This window comes from Lepisosteus oculatus, chromosome 19 (assembly GCF_040954835.1).
Source record: "Lepisosteus oculatus isolate fLepOcu1 chromosome 19, fLepOcu1.hap2, whole genome shotgun sequence".
Taxonomy (NCBI): domain Eukaryota; kingdom Metazoa; phylum Chordata; class Actinopteri; order Semionotiformes; family Lepisosteidae; genus Lepisosteus; species Lepisosteus oculatus.
In genome coordinates this window covers 12,774,301-12,798,457 of record NC_090714.1, presented here as the reverse complement: position 1 = coordinate 12,798,457, position 24,157 = coordinate 12,774,301, and the positions used below count along the sequence as shown (strand labels likewise).

Here is a 24,157-nt window from a genome sequence, read left to right as displayed (position 1 = left end):
TCGAACAGTTAAGAAAAGGCCTCAGGATCTGGCACTCAGAAACTGGAAGTAACTCGGCTAAACTCCGAAACAAAACAGGATCTGGACCATTGGTACATGAGCTCTGAAACCATGACGATTTGCCATAGGACCAGAAGAAATTGCCACACAATGTATGATCCTCAGAAGAGCAAGACTCAGCTAGTCAATACAAAAGTACCTAGTATATGCAAAGTTTGATTGGGTGTTGCACTGCCACAGACTTGCCTTGGTCTTCTTGGCATTCTCAGTGGTTAGATAGCCTACTGAGCAACTCCCAGGGCAAAACAAAAGTTGATGAAGAAGCACAATTAAAACACAAGCATCATCCAACACGCATGTATAGGACTTTATCAGAACTGTGTTTGAACGGAGAGAAATCTTTGAAAGTGAACATTTTCGCTTGCGTGATCCAGCCCAGTGAAAACCACTTTCCGGTTGCACTTTTCTTTGCCATGACACGATTGTGGGTAGAAACTACCAAGGCAGAACAGCTTACTGACCATCACTACTGCTGCTAACAGTCTCCTTGGCCTGCTGACAGTTGAGACGCAGACAGCTCTAAGGCAGTAGAAATAGCTCTAGCAGGTGGGCACAAATACAATCATCACGTCCCCCACCCCATGCAATGTTTTTATGAGATGTTTAATTTAGTCTTTCTTTAAATAACTTCAAAATACAGCTTGTGTAAGCTTTAATGTATAAATGCACGTAAAGAATATTACATATAAAATTATTTTAAAGACATAGTGGAGGATGGGGTGTTTGGAGGATACTGGACTCCAGATAATTTTTCATGTAACATTTGTCATACAGTGTCGGTCGAGACATTGGGGTTAATATTGCACAGTCCGTGATGTTCTGTGCATACAAAGTCAGAATGGAGTTTCATAATCTGTGGTCTGGAATTCCCCTTATACTTTGTTACAAGAACTCCAGTCATCAGTATATTCCTGGTGAAACTCAGAGCCCCAGTACTGCTGCTTAGACAGGTGCAGAGCTCCATGAACGGTCAAGAAGAGATGTTCAGGCAGTTCTAGAGCTGTTGTAGGAAGAACTTGTAATGTATTTCTATTGTGTTGATTTTTAATTCAGTTTCAATAAAGGGATTTACATTTAAGCATAGGAATGTCGCACTCCACTAAAAATCCATTAAGAGTGACTGTTTGCAAATCATGGTTGTTCAACAGAGGGCCACACATGCCACTTGTTTTTTTAATTAAATGGATGAAAGCTTCTTAGGAATGCCCTTTCACTCCACTCAAAAGGTGCTGGACTGTAGTATAAACTTCTATACCCTATGTGTCTTACGGGGAAAGTACACTATCAGGGGAGCAAAGGAGAAAAAAAACCCTTCTCAGTTCTGCTATATGAAGGATTTTGTCAGAGTGGTTCTTGTGTTGTGGCCAATCAAGCTGACACGTAGGGCGAGTACATTTTTCTTCTCTTTTCAAAGCCTCCTGATGGAAGCAAGCTTTGACATTTGATTTCGTGTTGGAGGCGTTTTAAAACGGTCTCAAAGTTGTCTTTACCTATAGTATTGCTCTGGAAATAGAAATAGCAAGAGACTTTTTCACCAAAAAGTCAGTGAAGACATCAGGAAAGAGAATGACAAGTGGGGAATTTTTGCCCTTGTGTTGCTGCCATTGTGCAGGAGAGTTTTCATTGGCTCATTTAATTACAACTTAAAACTGCCTTTCGCTGTCTGAATGAAAAGGTGATCGATTGTAACAGATTTATGGTCTTAAATCCAATTTGTGACCATTGAAATGCCGTCCTTCTTCGGTGAGAATATAAAAGGAACTACAAGAAGGCTGTGATTTGATCCTTCAATTGGTTCAACATTTCAGGTGATAATTTATCCGTTTCCAAAGCTCAAAGCAGGTTTATTTTCTCCAATGAAAAAAAACATTCCCATACAGTGCAACCCTTTCAATTAAGGAAAGTAATAAAATGTACTCTTGTGCTTGCCTGTCCATCAAATTGATGAGACTTTGATTTTAGACATTTTTGTAATTAGAATCTTTTACAATCAGAAGGACTAACTCCCTAGAAGAGCTCAAGATAGCAGTTGTAGCATCTTTGGTATGAGTTTGTAAATATTCAAATTTATTAAGTGGGACTGTTTCAGCTTAATTAATGATTTACCATCAATATTAAAATTTGAAGCCCAGCCCCCCTATGGTATGCTTTCTGAGAAAACATTTCATGCCACATAAGAGTACATCTACAGACACAACAAATAGCAATTGATTCTGCAAGACATTTCACAGCACAAACCCACGAGCCACGCTCATGAAGTCATGCACAAAACTGCTTTCAAAAATGCATCTTAGACATTTCCGGCATGCAAAGATTTTCTGACCTCATGAATAAAGAGACAATTCATTTTAGCCCTCAGGATTTTCCAAACAGTGCATGCAAAAACAACCTCTTTGTACTAAAAGTCTGTTTCAACCACTTGCCTTCCTCAAGTTCCCTTTTTACTGTTGTATGCATTTCCAGAGAGGGCAGCACACTGGCACAGTGGTTCATATTTCTGCCTTGCAGCACTGTGGCCCTGGGTTCAATTCTGGACCTGGGTTGCTGTCTATGTGGAGTTTGTATGTTCTTCCCAGGTTAGAGGAGGGTTTCCTCTGGGTGCTCTACTGGTGGGTTAAGGGGCTTCCTGGAAAACGGTCCCTAGGGCATGTTTGTACACATCTGTGTGTGCCCTGTGATAGACTGGCATCCCATCCAGGATGTATCCTGCCAGGATAGGCTCCAATTCTCTCATGACCCTGAATAAAGCAGTTAGAAAATTGATGCACATGTCTAGAGATTCCACAGTGTTTTTTTTTTGTTACTGAAATGTTTCTGCCTAGCAACAAATTCAAAGATATCAGAGCTTAACTGCAGCACCCAATATGGTTTTTGTATTTTTCTGAAATTAGTAAAATTCAGAAATCAGAACTTTAGATATTAAATATCCATCACCTGGGTCCAAGACTAAATACGAATTGAAAGAGTAATGATAAAAGGCAGCTGTGTGTACATCACATACTGTAAATGATTAATTTAGTTTTGCTTTATTTTACAAATAAAGATGGGAAGGGGTGGAGAAAGCAGCAATATCTAGTCTGGAGGTCATTAGCAATCATCTTCAGCCTCATCTGCCATATCTGTCCGTTAGGTGAAGTGAATTAAAGGTTCCGGGCACGCTGCCATTTCCAAAAGCACAGTAAATACATGTATACACTGCATGGTACAACACTAACAACCACTTCTCAGAATCGAGTTCCGAGTTGAGGAAGGATACAGCGCACAGCCTGTGCAATGGGGCGACTGCTGATGGAACCTCCTTCATGGAAAGAGATTTCCCTGTGAACCGCGACGCAGGGATGGATACCATTCTCATGCTGCTCGAGCCTTGAGGCTGATTTAGTGGTGCAGTAGCTCTTTGCTCTACACTGCTGAAAGAAAGGCAGAGGGGGGGGGTTTGAATTCAGGACTTTGTGGTGTGCATCCATGTGTTGAAAGCTCAGTGAACCTTCATATCAGAGAGAAGGACAAATCAAGCTCACTTCCCCACCTAGTCTCCTCTTCCTGGCACAGCGAGTCTTTACCTGCCAAAATGTAGGGCTTGCAGAGTCCCAAGTGACTGTTTTGTTCCACACAGCAACTACATAGATGAAAATGGGACCATGAAGTTATTTCCCCAAAACGGACTAAGAAACCCAATTAAGTTAAAAGGATACATTTAAAGCTCCAGCTATAACAGAAGATTTAATTATAAGAAATAAGCTATGAAAGCTCCAGATATAGTACATATTTACAAATGTTGAATTTTCTTCAAATCACAAGTGCTTAACCAGAATTTTGTCTATGTAGTGGTCGTGCACACAGTACGTAGCTTTCGGTTTTTGAATAGCTGCTCAACCGCAGTATAAAACCATTAAGGCACTGCTCAAACACTAGAAACTCTTGCATAAATGCTGTGCAAATGGGAAGAATGATTAAGACCTGGTCAAAATCTAATATCCGCACTGATAGAGTTCTGGCGTTTTTCGGAAAAGCATCAATGTTGTTGCCATCATATTAGCTACCTCTAAAGTAGTTTCAGGCGATTCCGTGTCGGTTTTGCGGGTGCCGAGAAAATATCACCGTCTCCTCAGCTCCCTCACTCCTTGTGGTCACATGCTGAAAAATGAGGGCTATTGAATTGGAAATCGCTAGCACCTTCTGAGGCCCAGAGACGGAGGCAGAATCATGTTTGTAACCCAACAAAACATTCTACTAAGAGATGCATTTTGTATAAATGCATAAATTGTCCCCAAACTGAATTTCACGGTGTGAGAGACAACAAGCTAAGGACCTGACTCATATGAGGGATGTCCAGGTTACTTGGCCGTTTGCTTGTAGGACTTTTAAAGTTTAAGATTTGCCCAGGGTTTGTTGTTTGTACATCAGAAACATGCTGTACTAGAACTGTACTGGAAAATAACTTTTAGGAAAAATGACTTTTAGGAAACACAGATTGCACAGAAGTCCTGTCATCTCACCAGATGCTTGCTTGTATTCCCATGTTAGTGAAGCGTCACAGTGACGATTTCTGTTCAGTACTCTGAACTTCAAACAGGGTGAAAAAAACCCTCAGTTTGTGACGTGTTTGGATTTAAGAGAAGATAAAATCTGGTTTGTGCACATCATGGGGATCTCCACATCCTCAACTGTTTGGCAGGGTTGGCCATCTCTGGAGACATGTTCTTGGATTGTTATAGCTTTGATAGTAACACATGCCCACACACATACATTCAGAATGCTAAATGATACAAAGAAAAAACTATCCACTATGTAACAGTTTTCTTTTTAACTTTAGAATTTCTATACATTCACGTGCATTTTCATACATGAACAGCATTGTACATCTCAAATTAATTGTTTTGGTGCCAAATTACAGCAAAAATCAAACATTTTTCAATCAGCTTTTAGTAACTTCAGTAATGGAACAAGTAAAGGTTTATTCCATGCTGAAAAGAGTAGAAACAATGTTTTTGGCTGTGGAGCCTTCTTCGGGTATCTCTTCCCCCTCTTTTCAGCATGGAATAAACCTTTCCTTATTCCTCTGCAGCCTATGCATGCTGACGCAGCCACCTACTTGAACTAGTATCAGTAATAGCTGGTAACAGGTTTCCTAAACAGTTTCCCTGCCTAAGGGCACTTGTCAGAGATGCCCAGTTTCACCTACAGTATGCAGTTTGCCTGGTTGTTGGAGCTGCTCAGACCACTCATTAAACCCATTAACAGTTCAGAATGAACGCATGTTGCTCTATGCTGATGTTCGACGGCTAAAAGCAGCATCTCCCAAACCCTGCCTCATCTGCGGACTTTATTTTGGCAACAGATCCAGGATTAAAATGAATTGGTCCAAGCGTACTTCTCGGTCATTAACTTTTACAATGGAGAAAAAGGGCCTACCTCTCATCCCGCCACTGGTGAAGCAGTTCAGATACACCGGTATGGGGCCTTTTTCCTCTTTCCACGTCTTAACCACCAACTCTTCTGAACAGGAAGATGGGGATTTGAACATATGACCACATTTTCCCCAGTTATCTTCAAGCTTGCATCTCCATGGAAAAAAAATGGATGTGCTTCCTCAAGTGAATTCTCCTTCTGTCCACCTCAGCATATTGGGATAGATTGTGATGAAGAAGGTATCAATTTGCCACTGTATAGCAGGAACCGGTGGTTCCAGGTTTAAGATAAGATCACTTTATTGGCCATATACAATTTCTTGCATTAGGAATTTGTCTTTCCACATACCCCCAGCTTGCTCTCTGCAAGACACACAGACAGGGAGAGAGAGAAGCTTGGGGTCTGTGCAGGGTCAGCCATTTATACAGCACCCCTGGAGCAGCTGGGGTTAAGGGCCTTGCTCAGGGACCCAACAGAGTAGGATTCCTCTGCCGGCCACGGGATTTGAACCGGCAACCTTCCAGCCACAGGCGCAGATCCTTAGGCACAGAGCCACTGCTTCAACCTTGAAGGGCCAGTTTTAATTGTCCTCCTTTGTGTTGGCTTCATTGCATTTTTGGTTTAATCCTGACACTACCATGTCTCTCTGCATCAGCTTCGAGACTAAATGTGCAATTGATTAAGATTTGGTATTCAGTAGAAAGATTTCACCAAGTCAGAACACCTGGTATTGACAATTCTTCCATTCCCCCCTCCCCACATCAGCTCCCTGTAACTGTCCTTCCTCTTGGTCAATGCCAGGATTCCTGCAAGCTGTCAGATTCCTCTTTTTGTACGTCTGATTTTGTTCAGCATTGTGTACAAGTGCCTTCCCCTGGGGAGCAAGATGATCTATGCAGCCAATAAAAAGTAATACAAATATACAGTCAATACCTTATCACAGCAATGGATGACATCAATATACATCGAGGATATGCATTTTCCATTGTCCTGCATGTATAATTGTTTGTGTGGCAGATATAAAACTGCACTGTGCAGGCCTAATGCTAAATATGTTGTTAAATGTATTTGTGCCAACTCTTGACTTTTAACAGCCAAAGGCTTAGTGCTTTCCACCCCCTGGGCTTTTAAGGAGTGTGCACGAGTTACTGAGGGTAGACTATTCATGTTGTGAATCTTTGATAATCACACTGGGGCTGAACGCTTGCCTGTATTGCCCTCTTCAGCAGAGCTCTTGAGGAAGACCAGTCATAAAAATCAATGTCACTCTCCGCCTGAGAGAGCAAGGAGAGAGCAGTTACAGACAACAGGAGGCCATTTTGGCCCTCTAGCCTGTTTGGTAGTTAGTTACTTATTGATCTAAGGATCTCGGTTACTTATTGAGAGAAGCCAAGGTATTGACTTCAAAATGCCACAGTATCTTGTTTCAAGAGCCTGGAACAGGCAAGGCAGGTGCTACCATTGTCAACAGGACCTGATCCTGTATGGGGAGACCCTAGTCATCTCCTTAATGACTCAGCAACAACTACATCAATAACACAGAGAGAGGCTATTTATATGGGTAATGTCCCTAATTTTCCCCTTTAACTTTAAGGGAAGGACAGGCTACATAAATACCCATCCTAAGAACAAAACACTAAACAAGAGGCCATTTGGGCCCTCCAGCTGTTTAATAAGTGTGGAAGTAATTTCATCCAGTGATTTCTTTCAAGAGGCCAGAGTTTGAGCCTCAGCTAACAGATGTTTTTGAGATGACCAAGTCTGACACGCAGCACACTTTAAAAGCAGACAGCCAGCATCTGAAAGAAGCTATAGTGTAGACTGGGAGTTGACCTTCACCAGACCACATGTAGTCAGGAGCCACCATGTCACCAGGCTATACTTGCACATGTAGGTGAGCCATCATTTTAGACCAGTCCATTCCTCAGGGGTTATAATTTGCAGAGTCGCTCTAGTTCCTCTTCCTCTCCTGCTGATCAAATCAGCAGTTTGATTGTCAGGAAGGACAGAACAGGTGAACTCCTCTTCAAGACTCCAAAACTCCACTAAAAAAAGAAACAAGTTCCTTCATTTTCCTGTTCTGGGACACAGACACCCAACCTGGCTTATACATTTACAGTCAGGCTCCACATGAATCTTCCAGTTAAAAGTTCCAGGTCTTCAGAGATTTTCTAGCATACCTAAACCAAATTAGAGTTTCAAGCCTAGTTCCCACAATATATACACCCAAGAAAACAGCTTTGTTCCACTCTTTATCCTTCTTTCATTGATAATGCCTTAAGCAGAAAGATCCTTACAAGCTTTTCTATAACCTTCTTAACCAATATCAAGTCTATCTACTGAGACTACTCCTGTACTATGTAAACTCACCCCCAGCCAATATTACCACTCCCACCCCTTCACTGAACTGCAGAAGCTAAGACAAAGACCTCCTCTGGAGCCACCTGACTGCTGATATACCCTGTTTGCTAATTCTGTGGAATGTTCTGTAGCTCACAGGGCCAATCAAATGAGCCCGTTTTCACTTGTGGAATTTCATTCCACAGGACACTAATTAGGCAATCAAGCCAGGTGTGTCCAATTTTCACTCCAGGAGGAGGTTTTGACCAAATCACATATGGTCAGATTTAATAGATTACAGAATTTCATGCACAATATATCTGCAGTATACCTGTGGCCTTTATCTTACTTAACATGTCTGGTAAACAAACACAATACAATATGCAGCAAAAAGCAACCCTTTTGTTTAATCCTTTTCTTGTGAGATTTTTTTTTTTGTGAAACCATAAGTGCATTAGGGCTGTAGTAGACCAACCATTCACCTGGATATTCCCCAGGAATATTGTTCCCACTGGCGGTCTTCAGAAAGCCTTCTGAACAGAAATACAGTCTTGATTATAGTAATGTTGGAAATATAAAGGCATGGCTAACAGTCTTTCCCCAGAGCACAGACTCATTGGCATTTAGTCCCTGTGGTAATGGGCACGCGGTGCCCTTTGGATTATGCTAGTAGAAGATAGCAGCAAGTACTCAGACCATGTGGGTGGTCAGAATAGCTGAGATACTTTGTATTGTTCCATAGCACAAGACAGAATGACTTTTACGCTTCGAATACCTAGATAATGTGGAATGGAATTCCACTGCAGTGTTCGGGAGGGTCAGGTTAAAGACCGTCTGAATGATGGGAGGCTTGCAGATTGTGGAGCTGGCGTCTCCTGGGGCAGAGGTGCGAGAAATAACTGGGAGCAAGCCACCCAGTCATACGTCCAGCCGTCTAGGCAGGCTGGGGATTTGACAAAGGTTTTATTGCAGACAGCTGCACAACCAGTCTCTCGTTGTGTCACTTTAATCATTATGCAAATTGTCCCCCGGGGTAGCTGGTAGCAAATGAGGCTCCTGCAGGGCCTTCAGTGGGTTGTAGGATTCTTCCATCCAGGCAGGGGTTTCCTACTGCAAAGACCCAGTTATATGACTGGAACGGCCAAGATTTGTAATGATATACATTTCTTATTCCCAACCTTGGTTCCTCTTCCTCTTTGAGTCTTTTGCTCTGAGAGTCGTGCCAGCAGGCTTTGCGTGAGATGGAACAGCTTGATGAAGCACTTTGCTGATCTGATCATTCATCCACCCCCCCTACCCCCCCACCATCTTTGCAGGAAACCATTCTGATCACCACAGCCTTTCCTGCTGTTTCCATGGCGACCGAGATGCCAGCTCAGTCACGTCATTTGACGGTGTTCCACGCCTATAAATAGCACCTTTCCTGTTTGATGCCATCTTCAGACAGCATTTCCCGGATCTCCTTTTGTGACTCCCCCCCCCAGTTTAATTTACTACAAGTAAAAGAAAAAAAACGTAATAAAATTAAACCAGTGATAACAGTACCAGTCATCGCTGTAAAAATGCCCTCTGTAGGGTGTCTTCGCTGGGTCAGCCAAGCTTAAGCTGAGCTCCACATATAAACCAACTAACTGAATTACCAAATTTAAATATATTCAGCTGTGCCTGCTTACGTACTGGTATTGTTTGACGGTAAACATTATATATCAGCATTGGGAAGATTAAAGGAAATTTTACAATGTATCACCAATTACGTAATTTGAAACAAATGTCGTAATCGCCTTTTGTATCATGTCTAATAATCCGGTAGCATACTGCTTCCACATTAACTGTTGTCTTATTACACCAAAATTGAATGACGTGAAGACCCCCATGTATAAATACATTAAAAGCAAGAGCAGGCCATTGGGCCCATCTAGATGATATGGTAGCAAATAGTCAACTGATACAAAGATACTGGCTTCAACAACACTACTGGGTTGCTTGTTCCCCACTCCCACCACCCTTTGTGTAAAACGTGCCCCCCTGTTCTCGGTTTTTACCACTTATCTCTTAGTGGTAGTAGATGAATGACTGGAAGGTTGGACTTGAAGGCATAAAGACAGCTGGCAATTTCAGATTGCCATACTTATAAAAATATTTGATTATGCTATCCCTAAATGCAATAAGTTGTGGCCTGTTGTTCCCTTTCCTTTCAGCTTCCTAATGCTTCTGTACAATTCATGCCATCAGCCTGAACACCAGTAAGATGTTCTAGAAGCATACTTGAATGAATGCTCTTTTAATTTAAACTCAATCAATAATTCAGGAGTTAATGTTCATGATTTTTCCTTATTTTTGGTTACATATTACCAGAATGTTTTAACTCATTTTTTTCTGTATTGTGTAAATGCCCCTAAAAGTGCCCTTTTCGATGTACTGTACCTAATGTAAGCCATTTACTGGATTAACATACAATTAATCAGCCTACAGAAGTTCTTTTATCATCTAATGTGTTTAGGCCCTCTACAGATCAGAGTGTACGTGCCCCGTAGCTGTAATCATTAAGATCTGTGGCACGTCTGGCCCTGGAGATGCACCTTTTACTTTACCAAACAGAAGACAGGATAAATCTCAGCCAAGAGCAGTGGTCAGGAGAGCCCACTGCTCTAGTCCTGTATATCTCCTGCGAATTGCTTAAGACAGGCAGCATGTTGGTGTGAGATGGAGCTCACACATCAACACTGGAATCCCCCAGTCTGAAAACATTCATGCACTTAACTGGAACTAGAGCCCAAGTGAAAAGAAAACTTGAATCCACCCAGTCAGTTGGGAATAACATGAGGGTACTTGGATAAAATCTAGGCTTGGATGAGGCCGAGCTAAGATATCACTGGCAAATACACAGCAACCATTAGGTATAATTTTCAATTAGTGGAGAAGCTACAGAATCTTGATTTCAGTTGTCAATTGTTCCAATGTTTTGTCTCCATCAGTGCTATAGAATTCATAAATACAATATCGAGATTTGCACCGATCATCAATTTGTTGCAGTTCTTTAATTTGCTTGTTGCAGACTACAAAAGAATTCTGTTAAAGTATTTAAAAACAGTTGGGTATTTGTCTGGTAACTCTTCAATATTTGTCCTCCATCATACAGACTGGTGGTAGCACTTTTGATCTTATCGGAGCGCCAACTGATTATGTTGTTCAGTTGTGAGAAAAAAATATATTTGCTTTAGATCCCCAACCTGTCATTTCAACTAATGGGGATTTCAGATATCACAAATGTCAGGTTTAGAACATGGAAGAATTTTAACTGTGTCTATTCAAGGTGTTATATAAGAAAAGAATCAACTATGTGACATTTCAAGAAAAAAATGTCAGATTTGTTGGTGCTCTGAGATTTCTATTACTTTTGCAACTGTCTTAACAGATAATCTCATTTGTACAAACACAGAGCATGGCAGGCCAGAGAAGGCAAAACGTATTAAGGTCCCTTTTGATGTTTTTAAGCAAATATTTGCACACGCAGTACACACAAAGCACCGTATTCCACAGAGCTCGTTGATTAGGCTTGCTTAGGTTCTCCAGATTTGTCACAAAGATTCTAAATGGTCTTAATCTGCAGCTGGCGTTTCGGTAACCATCATTCCGAAACCATTCATGGCCTGGTGTGAATTCAAACATTTTAAAGTCTTCCTGTTACTCAATCACTTTAGGAATTTCGAGGCAGAGCTCCAGCCCCCAAAGAGAAAGCGAGGTAGATATGTCAGGCCATGTGTAAGTAAAATTATTCTGCCAGAATAATGGATAGGTAAACCTGGGAAATATTATGACTCAGAGAAAAATAAAGGTTTTGGGAAAACAGTGCAAATACAACCCAAAGGGAAAGCCCACACTTATCTGTGTGCGTGCAAACACTTTTGACACTTGAAGAAGTCTCCCTAGCCAAACATGCTGTGTTTTTTCCCTTTGTTTTTCAGTGTGCAATTAACCTCTGTTAGGAGTTCAAGCAGGGAGCTGTGTCAGTATGCGTAGGCCGCAAAGGAACAAGTAAAGGTTTCTTCCCTGCTGAAAATGGAAGAAAAACACAATGTTTTGGCCTGGAGAAGGCTCCACAGGCGAAACGTTGTGTTTTTCTTCTCCTCTCTGCAGGGAACTAACCTTTACTTGTTCCTCATTAACTTCTGTTTGTTCCTTTGCACAAACTTTAAGTAACAGGGAAGCTCCTACGCATTCAGAAGAGCAGAACCTCGAGAAAGGATTAAGAGCACCTGTTCATTAGCAGGGAAACATATGGTGTTACAATGTAGATATTATACCAGTGCCTTGATCCACTGAACTGATGTGTGTGTGTAACAGTCTGTGCCGGCCTGTCAGCATGTATTTCTTGACCTAAGGAGCAGGCAGTTAGCACTGACCTAGATGAGCTCATGCATATCACCAATTCCAGTCTTCTTGTCCTTTGATGTTCGTTTTTAGAACTCCTCTTGGCCTAAAGAGGAAAAATGACTATCAACATAAAGTGTTCTCTGAGGAGTGCAAACTTCTCGTGGCTTTTCAGTGAACGGAACACCAAGTACAAACAAAACAGTTTCAGTGAAGGAAACAGATGAAGACAACATCAGCTTCAGCTTCACATTTAGTCAAAAGGGGAAGATGAGGTCAGACATTCCACACTTGCATGGTACAATGCAGCACAGAGACGAGATCAGCCTCATCAACGCGAAGGGAAAGGCTGGCAATGGTTGGACTTATTTTTGGAATTAATTAAAAGATTGTAGTGTACAATTCTCATTTAAGGGAATAAGTAATAGTTTATTCCATGCTGAAAAAAAGAAGAAAGAAAACACAACGTTTCGGCAATGGAGCCTTCTTCAGGTGTGAGAGAGGCTCCACGGCCGAAACGTTGTGTTTTCTTTCTTCTTTTTTTTCAGCCTGGAATAAACCTATTACTTGTTCCTTTTGCAGCCTACGCATGCTGACGCAGCTCCCCACCTGAACTACTACAATTCTCATTCAATACCTCATTCTTTCTGGCACTGAGTACCAATCCTTTTCTCTCCCTGCAGATTTTCTCCATTGTGGTGTTTGGTTCCATAGTGAACGAGGGCTACATCAACAGCGGCAGCGAGAAACTGTACTGTATTTTCAACAAGAACGACGACGCCTGCAGCTATGGGATTACCATCGGGGTCATGGCATTTTTCGCCAGCATCTTTTTCTTCGTCTTGGACATTTATTTCCCTCAGATCAGCAGTGTGAAGGACCGGAAGCGGGCCGTCCTTCTGGAGATGGGGTTTTCAGGTAATGGGCACTGCCGTGCGAAACTGTGTAGAAAAGAGGGTCTTGAAATTCAGCTGAGCTGGATGCATCTGCGGCGCCTCGTATCCAAATGGGAAACGAGCACCCCGAAAAGCAAATTTGTGGGTACGCTCAAGAGAGAAATCCTCAATCACACACAACAAACTATAGCATTTGATTCTTTGTTTTCATGCATCACACTTCCAGGAGGTGTGCTTTTATAGCCTAACACTTACCCTGAAATCGCTGCTCAGGATGCCATCAAGGCCTCTGCCTGAATAAAAAGAAATTGGAAGCGTACGCCATCCTTTTGTGCTTTGGGAAAGTAAAAGATGCTGGCTTATTTGCATTCAGTTAATGACAAAGCACGACAAAATCCAAAGTGTGCGGGTATACATTCATCCATTTTCCAACCTCTTTATCCAATGCAGGGTTGTGGGGGAGCTGGAGCCTATCCCAGCAAGCAACGGGCAAAAGGCAGGATACACCCTGGACAGGACGCCAGTCCATTGCAGTCCACACACAGACACAGACACCCACACACTCACACCAGGGCCAATTATCCCAGAAGCTGATCAACCTACTAGGCTGTCTTTGGATTGTGGGAGGAAACCCACATGGACAGAGGGAAAAACATACAAACTCCACACAGTACTTGAACCCAGGGCCCCAGCTCTGCAAGGCAACAGTACTAACCACTGGACCACTGTGCCTGCGTGGATATACAAAAGCCTACAAAAGTTAATCATATCCTTCTGGAACTGCAACTGAAAGTTGATTTAGAAGAGTAAAATAGTACGCATCGAGATTGTCCATCATTTCTGAATTTGTGATCCAAAGGTATGAATGACAGCCTGAGTTTATCTATTGCATTGTTTAAAAAAATTGACATATGTTTTTATTTACACCATGTTCAGATTGATTCATATCTCATAACCATGTTTAAAATAAATTTAAGTGTCTACATTTTTTTAGTCATGTGGCCATTTCGCAAAAGCCACACAAAGTTTAAAGAAGATTCTGGAAGTCACCTTCTAGGTGTTAAAGGACACCCAGTGTCATGTCATCATGGAGGAAGTCAGAGAATTGTTCAAAGACAAAGTCAAGCTCAGGAATTCCACTGACCAGAAGACATCACAGTTTTGACTGTGGTGGCCATAGTCATGCAGGTCAAGGCTCATACCTTGAGTTCCCAATATACTATTCAAGGGGATCCTTCTGAATCGGGGGTTTGTGGAAGCGTTCCATGGCAGCATCAAAAGAAAAGACATTAATTAGCAGCAAATTGATTCCCAAGTCAAACTGGAATAAAACAAGTGTCAATCTGCCCAGTCTCACCAGAAGCTTGATTGGCAAAGGTGAACCTCTGCTTTAGGGCTGTCTTGCTCTTCCAGTTAGACGTGAAGGACAGATAGATTCCATTTTACTTGGATGTTTTAGCCATGAACTGGTGCCTTCTGTCAAGATGTACCATTTGGACACAAATGGACTTTACAATAGGACAGCCAATACAATGCCTGAATCAACCCCAACACCCATATGATTAGAGTGCATCGAAAACCGGTGCATCATTGGTTGTCATAGTGTTTTTAACGGTATGAGCTGAAAAAAGCAGATCCCAAGCACTGGCAGTGTAAGTTGTACATGGCGGAGTGATCAAACATCCCTCATTAGAAAATTCAGAAGCTATTAAAAGATTAGAGACAAAGGAAGCTTTAGTTCTGATTGCAAGTATACAAATATTGTTTGGTATCATGCTTTTAAAAATTCACAGTATACATGTTGATTTGATGTTTTCTTATACAAACAATGTTTAAAGTTTCACAGGTCTTTCCTTCTTAATCTATAATGTTGATTAAAAATACTGAATCCACACACACACAAAACTTTCATGCTAAATCCTCTTTTAGTTGCAGTTCGTCAAGAAAACCTTGAGGCCCCTGTTTATGTTTACATGTATACAGCCACTGTAACTGTATTCTTTTATTTTTCAACTTACGCCCTCCTGATTTGGAATTGCCAAACTGTTAATTAACTAGCTTGCTACCCACACCCTTGCAGTAGCAAGAAAAGGGGCTTTCAAAATACTCTCCTCTGTCAGCTGGAGTTCAGCTGCTCAGTCTGTGGTATGCTACACATCCCACAGTGCCCTACACAGCAGCATCACTCTGTAAACTGTGCATCAAAGGTTCCTAATGACATAGAGATACCTAAACTACAGGGTTCAACCCATGCGCTGAACCTGTGCCTTTCCTGATGGAATCCTGGAATCCGGGTTGATTTGCTTGGATAGTCCCTTCCTCTACTATCACTGCAACTTTTTATAACAAAAACTATCTCTTGTGCAAACAGATTTTTTTGCTTACAGATTTTAATATTGAACAGGTGCCAGAAGATGAATTGCAGGACTAAAAGAGGGGGGGGGGGGAACATGATAAAATATTAGTATTTACAAAGACTTTTGAGCTTGATCACGTCATGCTTTAAAAATGAAGATAGGAAAACAAAGCAGCACACATCAGGTAACCATGTCTCTTTTATCAAGAGCAACAAAAAAGGATTATGTTCTAAATACCCTTGATTCCGACAGATTATACTGTATTATTTCCTCCTTTGTCATGCTATATACTGTACATTTCCCAGAATTCCAGCTTTGAGAAAAGTTCCCATGTAGTCAGTGTTGCAGACAAATGAGAAATCTACCACTAGCTGATGAATACAGAAACTTGCAAACACAACTTTTTTTTCTGCACGTAAATGGTTCACAACAGAATATCTGAATTCATAGTCCCTGCACAGAACATCTCAGATTAAAACAGAAAGCATTTCAAGATATTTACAAAACGTGTTCATTTTATTAGTATAGATACCATAAGTATCCTGTGTTGTAAAGCTGTTCAAAGATCCTTTTATCTTAGGCTGTGCTGAGTGATCACATTTGTTTCTACTTGTTATTTAGTTGTTGCTACTGCAGGATTTATTTTGGCATTAACAATGCATGGTATTAGCAACATTTTGTGGAAAGTCATGCTCTTGACGAATTGTGTGGTAAAGAGAGACACCACTGGCTTGATGTTGTTAAAAACCATAGGAGGTAGGAGTATTGATCAGGAGGGGACATGCTCCAGCCCAGATTTGTATTAATGTGTTGACAGGTGATTAAACATGTGCTACTACAGCAGCCCAAGCATCCCTTTTTTAAAACAGAGGTCTCTATTTTTTGTTTTATTTTACTAATGCTGCTGCCCCAATATGAGCTGATTGATTTGAGAGCATTGATTATGCTGTAACATGGCTGTCACTATTATTTCTACCGTGGTGGTCCGCAGAATTGGCACACAGGTATGCTTGCACGGTTTTTGACAAACATACCTACAGTCCAGATTCTTTGAATGCAAAAACCACTTACTGGTTTAGGCAGATCTCCATGGGAAAGTTTGCAAACGGAGTCTGGTGCATTTTGATCAGCTTGCTTCCCCGTCAGGTTTTTGGACGTTCCTGTGGTTCGTGGGCTTCTGCTTCCTGGCCAACCAGTGGCAGCGCACTTCTCCCAAAGAGCTTCCTCTCAACCAGGGAGCAGACGCTGCGAGAGCCGCGGTGGCCTTCTCCTTCTTCTCCATCCTCACCTGGGTGCGTATTCTTCTCCGTTAACCACAGATCTCCCGAGCATCGCTGCCATCGTGTCTAACTCAGCAGGTCGGTCCAGTTCTGACTACAAGAAACGAGGCAATGAATATAAAGAGACAGCAGACTCTGGCGTTAACTCTCCTGGCTGAAATTACGATAGGGGAAAGTTGGAGCCGTCACATCTCCCTCTCGCATATGAGGAATGAACCAGTGAGGCAGCTGAAAGGGTGAAGTTGGGGAGGAGGGAGTGCAGCTAGGACAGATTCGCTCAGAAATTAGAATTTGACTCCTCCTGAACTTCATCACCATGTTGCATTATGCAGTTTTACTAAACCTTCTTAGAATACAGCCATTGACTTGAAAGGACCTGATAGGAGAGAAATGGAAAAAACGAAACTCCCAGCCTCCGTAGGTGATACAGCAGTTGGTTCAACATCTTTTAAGAACAGATCGGCACTCAGAGAAAAGCAAATTCTTCAGCTGCCTAGTTCTTCTGTCTTGCATAGTATCTCTACTGTAGCGGACAGTGCACCTCTGCTCACTTGTTTGAAATGCTCCACAACACCCGTGTGTCATGGCCGAGTCGAGTTTTAAAGAGTCAGTCCGTGTGATGACTCACAAGACAAAAACAAAGGCTAATGTTGAGAAAGCTCTAAAGTTAATCATTGTAACCCGAAACGTTAACTGGTAACAAGTTCTTGACGTATGAATCTGTTTTTTTTAAAGACATTTTTTTAACGGTAAATAATCAAAGTAAAAAATAATGATTAACTGCATGGCAAAAATGGTTTAGTTCTGAAAAATGTAAAGAGACCTATAGGAAGTCACCTAAGATTAATCAAGTTAGAGAAATACCATAGGCTTAATGTAATGTTTGATTAAAGAATGTAGACTAAGCATGACCTAGTTTAAGATGTTCTCTGCCCTTCACCTTGACACAGCAAGTGTTTTATCCACCTGAGTTTTATAGAAATGCCAATTGTGTTTTTCCCAGCCTCAGTTCACAGCTACAAGTCATGGTATTATATATTACTGGTATATAATGCCAGTAATTGGAGTAAACGGTATCAAAGAGATCAAGCATTATAGGGATGACAAAGAACATGTTGTGCGTCACAGAAAGCAGTAGGCTGATTGTTCCAACAAGATGCAGTATAAATAGACATCTACAATCTGCTGTCCCTATGTGTGTACACAAGTTTTTTTTTATTAAAATATGTCTCAACACTGGCTGCCTATTTGTATTTCAGGGATACCTCTGTCTCCTAAGCTTGGACAGATTTAAGCACGTTGCCTTTGTGGAAGACACCCAGAAACTCTTCCCTCCTCCTCCCCCTTCATCACCAGTGTAGGCAACCAGCCAGGACTAACACTGCCAATTACTTCAGTGCAGATCTTTATAAATGACTAGTTTGACTTGCCTCTTCAGAACTAACAACAGCTTTACAGCAAAAGCCAGAACAGATGTATGTTGACTGCAGATCAGTCCAATTATGAATGAATTAGGCAGGATTTCATGAGCTCTGTTGTAGATGCATGCAGCAGTCTTAACCCCAACACCCCACTTAAATTAGTCTGGCTGTAAAACCTAGAGGTACTGTACATAGAATTAGCTTTAGTTTTTTACTGTGCCTGTCAAGACTCATCAGGTGTAATAACATTGTGTGGGTAAACCCTGATCTAAGGCAGACTATGCAGTATTTTTTAGAAGAGATTTTCTTGGAAAAAATCCATTCACTAATAATTTATTACATCCTTTTGTTTCATTTCTTTTTTTGTTCGAGAGCGGTAGTATTCTTTTTATATAGCCAGAACATCTTTGAAAGTGGCTCACCTTTGCTATTGAAGGACACATCACTTCATTTCACCTCACATCTGGTTTATTCTGTATTTTTCTGCTTCAGGGTGACTCAATGCACAATGCAGTCTGAAGCACCAATGGTCTCAGTCTGAATAGCTGGCTTGTACAATAGTTCAAAAATAATTCTGACCATGCTGGCAGATGAGCCACACAGTCAGTGTGAAAGTCCTGCAGAACAGTCTGCTGAGACTATCAGCCTCTGAGAGAAAATCTTTCTTCATTATGTTGGTCATGCCAATGAAACGTCAATCAGCGAGTCACCAGAGCCCGGCACTAAATACTAATCGTTTAGTCTTCCAACAGCCTCTGTAAGAGACAAAAAATTGTATTTCAGACACCTAAAATACATCTAATGTACTGAAGCCAATGTAAAACAAAACTTTAAATGAAGAAAATGTGCTCTGTTTCTGTAATTGGAGTGGTGCTTCAAAGACAAACCACACCACATATCAGGGTATCGATCCTACTCAAGACCTCAGACTTACTTTCTATGTAAGAATAAAGAAATGAGGAAAGTACTCAGCTAAAGAAATAATGAAAATGCTTTAGATGTCACAAGAAGGGCTTAATATATTGTATATTCTAGAATTAATATAGATTCTATTTTCGTTTCATAATCAAATGGCCTTCTCCAACATTTTAGAATATACCTTGTATATTCATTTGTTAAAGGCACACGTTTCATATGCTCTGTGTATTATACGAACAGTTCTCAGTGAAGACCACTGTTTATTTGCCACAGGCATGTCCCTCTATTTTTAAAGCAACTGTTTTCTTTTGATTCAATTTTGAAACCGCATGGCATACTAACAAAAAAAAAACAGATGAAGACGGTCACTGGAATAGATGCTGAAGTCCTGATAAATGCTTCTATTAACATTAAAGACTGAATAACAGCCTGCAGGCAGACATACTGCACAGTATTGTTCCGGACTCCATTAGTAGCCAGACACCACCAACTGCCCCTTTACAGAACCTTCTTACTGCTGGGCGGGAGGCTTAACAAGATGTACAAATATCCACGCAGTGAAATTAAAGGGTGGAGTCAAACTTGAAAGCCCTTGTTCCTCCCCGCGGCACAGCTGACGACAGCACTCTTCAATAGGGGCTGACGGAATCAAGCCCTGCTGCTTGTCAGTTGTTGTTTTTTTTTAACTGTGAAACAAAGTAGTTTGACTATTAAACCAAATAGTGCCATTGCCAGTTCATGAAAGAAAACGCTCACATTAGTAAATCTAACAAAATGTAGCAGAATTACCGAATAACAATAAACAAATAGGATGCGTTCCAGCGCAATGTAGTTCTAGTGATTCCGCGATTGCTGCCCACAGATACAACATTCAGGACTTCACATCTGTGTGGCTGCTCTTATCTGGTGTCCCGGGATGCTAACACTATTAATCCTGTTCAAGGCTGGCCTGACTGTGAAGGCGGTACAGAGATACCGGCTAGGCACAGACATGTCGCTGTTCGCTACGGATCCCGTCGACGGCACCCCCACTGTCCAGCCGTACCCCGGCTACCCCACTGGCAGCGGCATCGAGACGACGGACACCTACCAGAGCCCCCCTTTCACCGAGAACCTGGACACCAACGCCAAGAGCTACCAGGTGCCCACCTACTAGACGGCGGGGGTGTCCACGGGGAGGGGAGGGGAGCGGGTGTAAATCCGAAAACAAACTTGCGTCTGATCCGTGGTATGGTGCAGTGATGTCTCATTGGGTGGGTATCTGCAAATGAACCATGACTTTTTTTGTTTGTTTTTGTTTACGTGCCTCCGAACGACGGCTGGCGCGCCAGTGTAGTTGTGCTGTGACCTCTGTACAGCAGCGGTATGTCGGTTGTAATTTCATCTTTGTCCTGATAGGTAGGTAGCTACGTAGGTCTTTGCGATGCCATGGTAGGTGGTGCCACTTTGAAAACCTGCCGTGTTCTCCCTGAGTGCTGACCTTATTTAGCGTTGAACTTAAAGCAAAGCCATCAGAGCCATTCCCTGAAGCGCCGTGCGAATTTACGAAGAATATTACTTAATGGGCGCGTTTAATGACCCAGTAGCAGTAACAGCTGCTCCCATGTTTACACGGTCTCTCGGTTTTAGGGACTGGTAGCGCTGCACATTCTGTAGCGCAGATTACACTTTGGAATAAATGGCACCTTTCTCATTTAAAAAAAAAAAAAAAAGATTCTCCACTTATTCAGATTTCATGCTACACCTACAAGCTGTGCTCTAGTTTTCCCACGAGGTTCCATTAGAATAAATTTACCAGTGGACTGTAGTGAATTCAGTTAAAATTGGGGTGTCCAGTATCTAAAAACTAAATAAACCCTTCTTGACCACGATTACATCAGATCAGACTGACTTGAGACCAGGCAGAGTGGAGTCAAATCTGTTCTAGATCCCAAAGATGCCAATTGAGAGGGGCTATTTTTCATAATTGTGCAATTTTATCAACAAGTAAGCAAAAACGCCACTGAAAAGTTCAGAGAGAAAAATAGGGTGGGAATTTCACAAAAATTAGATTTCTAAGCTCCGTTCTGGAAGAAACAGTAATGTGCACAGTGCCATATGCTACAGATGGATGTTTGGATGTTTGAAATTGATGGATTGGTTAATGCTCATCCTCCAATACTTCGCAATAACAAGTTGTAATCCATTCAATTAACCATCCTAAAGGTTACAATCCACACATTTAACTGGATGATCAATGTAAAAAACATTAAAACGTATTCACATTATGAGCTGTTAGATCTGTGCTCTATATTGGTACTTGAGTTATTAATGTTCAGGGCTTTGTGAAGGATGCTTTCCTTCAAGACCCTGTTTAGAAAGTTTGACTATACAGCTGACAAGAGGACCGACTGCATTAAAAAATAAGATCCTGAGCCAGTAGTTCTCAGTCCTGGGGTAATACGTCTGCTGGGGGGTTTGTTCCAGCTGAGCCTTTAAGCACCACTGCTAATTTATTTTAAACTCCTGTTTCAGGCCATTTTTTTCAAATTTACATTTAGCTCTTAAAAAGCTAAATTAGAAGTGGAATTAGCATGAACCCTATGCTAACCAGTTTCCGGATTGTCCTCATTCAGGTGAGCAGGCAGAAATATTAGCAGCTGGACTTAATCAGAAGGAAAAAAACCACTGACTCACTGTGGGAGTGCCTGTTCATCTTTCATTAAGAGCTGTTTAGCCAGAAATAAGGGAGGATCTTTTTCATTATCAAGCTGAACAGAGACCGCTAGGCTGAAGGTACTGGAAATAAAGCACTTCAGGCTATATTTGAAACCAAGGAGTGCAGGGAAAAAAAAGTCTAACTGGGCAATCAGGTCTGGTACAGAACCCTTTGCCCCAATGCTTAAGGGCCCAACTGGGAACACAAGGCAGCAGGTACAGAGTATATAGCCCAGGACCAGGACTGAGAGACACTTCCCTCAGCGAAGAGCATTTTGGTGTACGCTTTGAATTTTTCTTTCTCAGTGGGATCACTGGCTGAAAGTGCAGCAACAAAGACACTTCATTGTAGATCAGGTGACTCAGACCTTCTGGAGAGCCTGGTGTCTTCTGGTTTGTGGTCAACCCATATTCTCCTTGACACAGCTGGCCTAATGTTCTAATTAGTTACACAACTGTAACACCTCTAACTAGGCCTTGAGGTGATGAATCGGGGAAACCCGTTTCTCACAGAAAACCTCTTGTGCAATCCACAGTGAAGGAACTGAGGAAAAATCCCATAAATATCTCATGTTGAAAATGGTGTGCTTAATCAACTGCCCAGGTTGGAACAGAAACAAAACGACGCAGGGCCACCCAGTAGCTGAGTTTGAGAGCCTTGCTGTAGATGACGATTTGTTCAGTGTTTTATGACGATACATTTACTCCTTGTGAAACAAACCAATGAAGTGTATGTGTATTAGATATTCTAGTTCTATTTAAAAAAAAAAAGAAAAATGAGAAAAAAAAGCAGTGTTATTCCTCTTCATGTACAGGTAGGAGCTTGGTAAGATGTATTCAAGGTTGTCCGAATCAGTGATGTCAACTCTGTACCAATGTGAATGTAAGCACACTATGCCTACATCATTTTGTATACCACATTTTGTTTTTTTACAGTGGTACTCTCAAGGGATTGTCTCAAAAGTTGATAAAGTATGAAGTCACTAAAAGCCCTGAAGAGGCTGAAAGTAGCTGTAACAGAAAAATGCAGATGTGAAAATGGCAGGAGGCCTTGTCTTTGGGTCCATTCATCTGGACAGCAGCGAATGTCATGGAATTCAGCCACTGGAACGCCTATTTAAAGCAAAGAAAGGTGCATCTCAGATTTGCCAAAACTTAGAACGAAATAACCACTGAAATGCTCTTTTAAAAAGGAGGAAGCTGCAGCATTTACAAGGGTTTAGGAAGGAAGATCACACCCTGAAGGTGAGGTGTTCTCAGGGTGGGATTGTTTTGGCTTCACGCCTTGTCTTGTTTGGAGGATCAAGGGGACTGACTATTCCTTTAAATGCGAGAGATTCCCTCTGGGGATCTTCTCTCACCCAGAGCCTGGGAAAACACAGAAATCTTAACCTGCTCCTGGCTGCTCCACGGGTTGCAGAATCGGCTTTTCCATTAAAGTGTAAACTCTTATTTCTGACTGGGCTTCTTCTAAAATACAAGACGTGGATTTTTTATAGGTACAGCAAGGTGACCTCTATGAGAAAAACAATAAATGGGTTCATAATTTTTGCTTTTCGCTAAGAGCCCTTTAATATTGTTGAAAATAGAAGAAGGCCATTTCTGTGTGATATTTGGAGCTATTTTTGTAATGTTGTACAGTGGCTAATACTCAATAAGTTGGAAAAAAAGGAGAAATCCAATAGACTGAGAATGAATACAGTAATTACAGAGTAACTGGCTTTAGTCAAGTTTAACTAATGATATAAATCTAAGTGCAGGTACTTAGATTTAATAGGTGTAATCCACTTGAATGCTGTAGGCTCTGATGAGATTTTAATTTGCAGACTTCCTTAACACGGTATGAAGGCACAATTCTCATTAACAAGACATCTGAGAAAAAGAAAATCAAATTTCCCTGTTTGCAGCTAATCCCCCTTCAAACTTTTCCTTAATTAAATTTGGGACTTCGTCTTTTTTTTTAAAAACAAAGCAGCCACCTCCCATATAAAAAAAACAAACAAACAAAAGTAAGCTCTTCACTGTGCGCTTGTCTGTAGTCCTCACAAAGGACTGAAAGTTGTCTTTAAACCTAAAACTTTTGAGAGCATCCCTGGTTTGGTTTGGGTGTGAGTTGGGGAGTGTTGGACATATTAACAGTGCTTCGTGTTTACTATTTGTGGTAGCACATCTCTAATGTATCTGTAAGCTGTGAGATAGGGTAATGTACACAAAGTGATATTGATTGTAATTCAGTATATCTTAATGGACTCTTTATTAAACTGTTTAAAGTCTTGTGTTTCCTGTACTATTAATGCGCTCTTGTTAAAATACTTCTTGGACCAATTTCTAGCATGGGTTAATTTGTTATAGGCTTCTTATTCATGATTTTACTTCCAACATGACGGTACATTTTCTGTAAAGGT

At 41.4% G+C, this 24,157-nt stretch overlaps 1 protein-coding gene and 1 long non-coding RNA gene across 2 annotated transcripts in view; one reads left to right on the top strand and one right to left on the bottom strand.

Moving 5' to 3' along the window:
- syngr3a (synaptogyrin 3a) overlaps positions 1 to 24,025 on the top strand; it is a 25,975-nt gene extending 1,950 nt beyond the window's left edge. Inside the window, exons 2-4 of the mRNA XM_006637152.3 lie at positions 12,867 to 13,101; positions 16,583 to 16,728; positions 19,999 to 24,025. Coding sequence (XP_006637215.2) covers positions 12,867 to 13,101; positions 16,583 to 16,728; positions 19,999 to 20,211 — 594 coding nt within the window. The 3' untranslated portion in view covers positions 20,212 to 24,025. The remainder of the gene's footprint in view (positions 1 to 12,866; positions 13,102 to 16,582; positions 16,729 to 19,998) is intronic.
- Positions 6,493 to 7,898, bottom strand: LOC107079029 (uncharacterized). The gene is made up of 2 exons (XR_001480008.2): positions 7,843 to 7,898; positions 6,493 to 7,517 (listed from the first exon to the last, which is right to left on the bottom strand). It is a non-coding gene; the product is annotated as an uncharacterized lncRNA (long non-coding RNA).
- Positions 24,026 to 24,157: the final 132 nt, after the last annotated feature.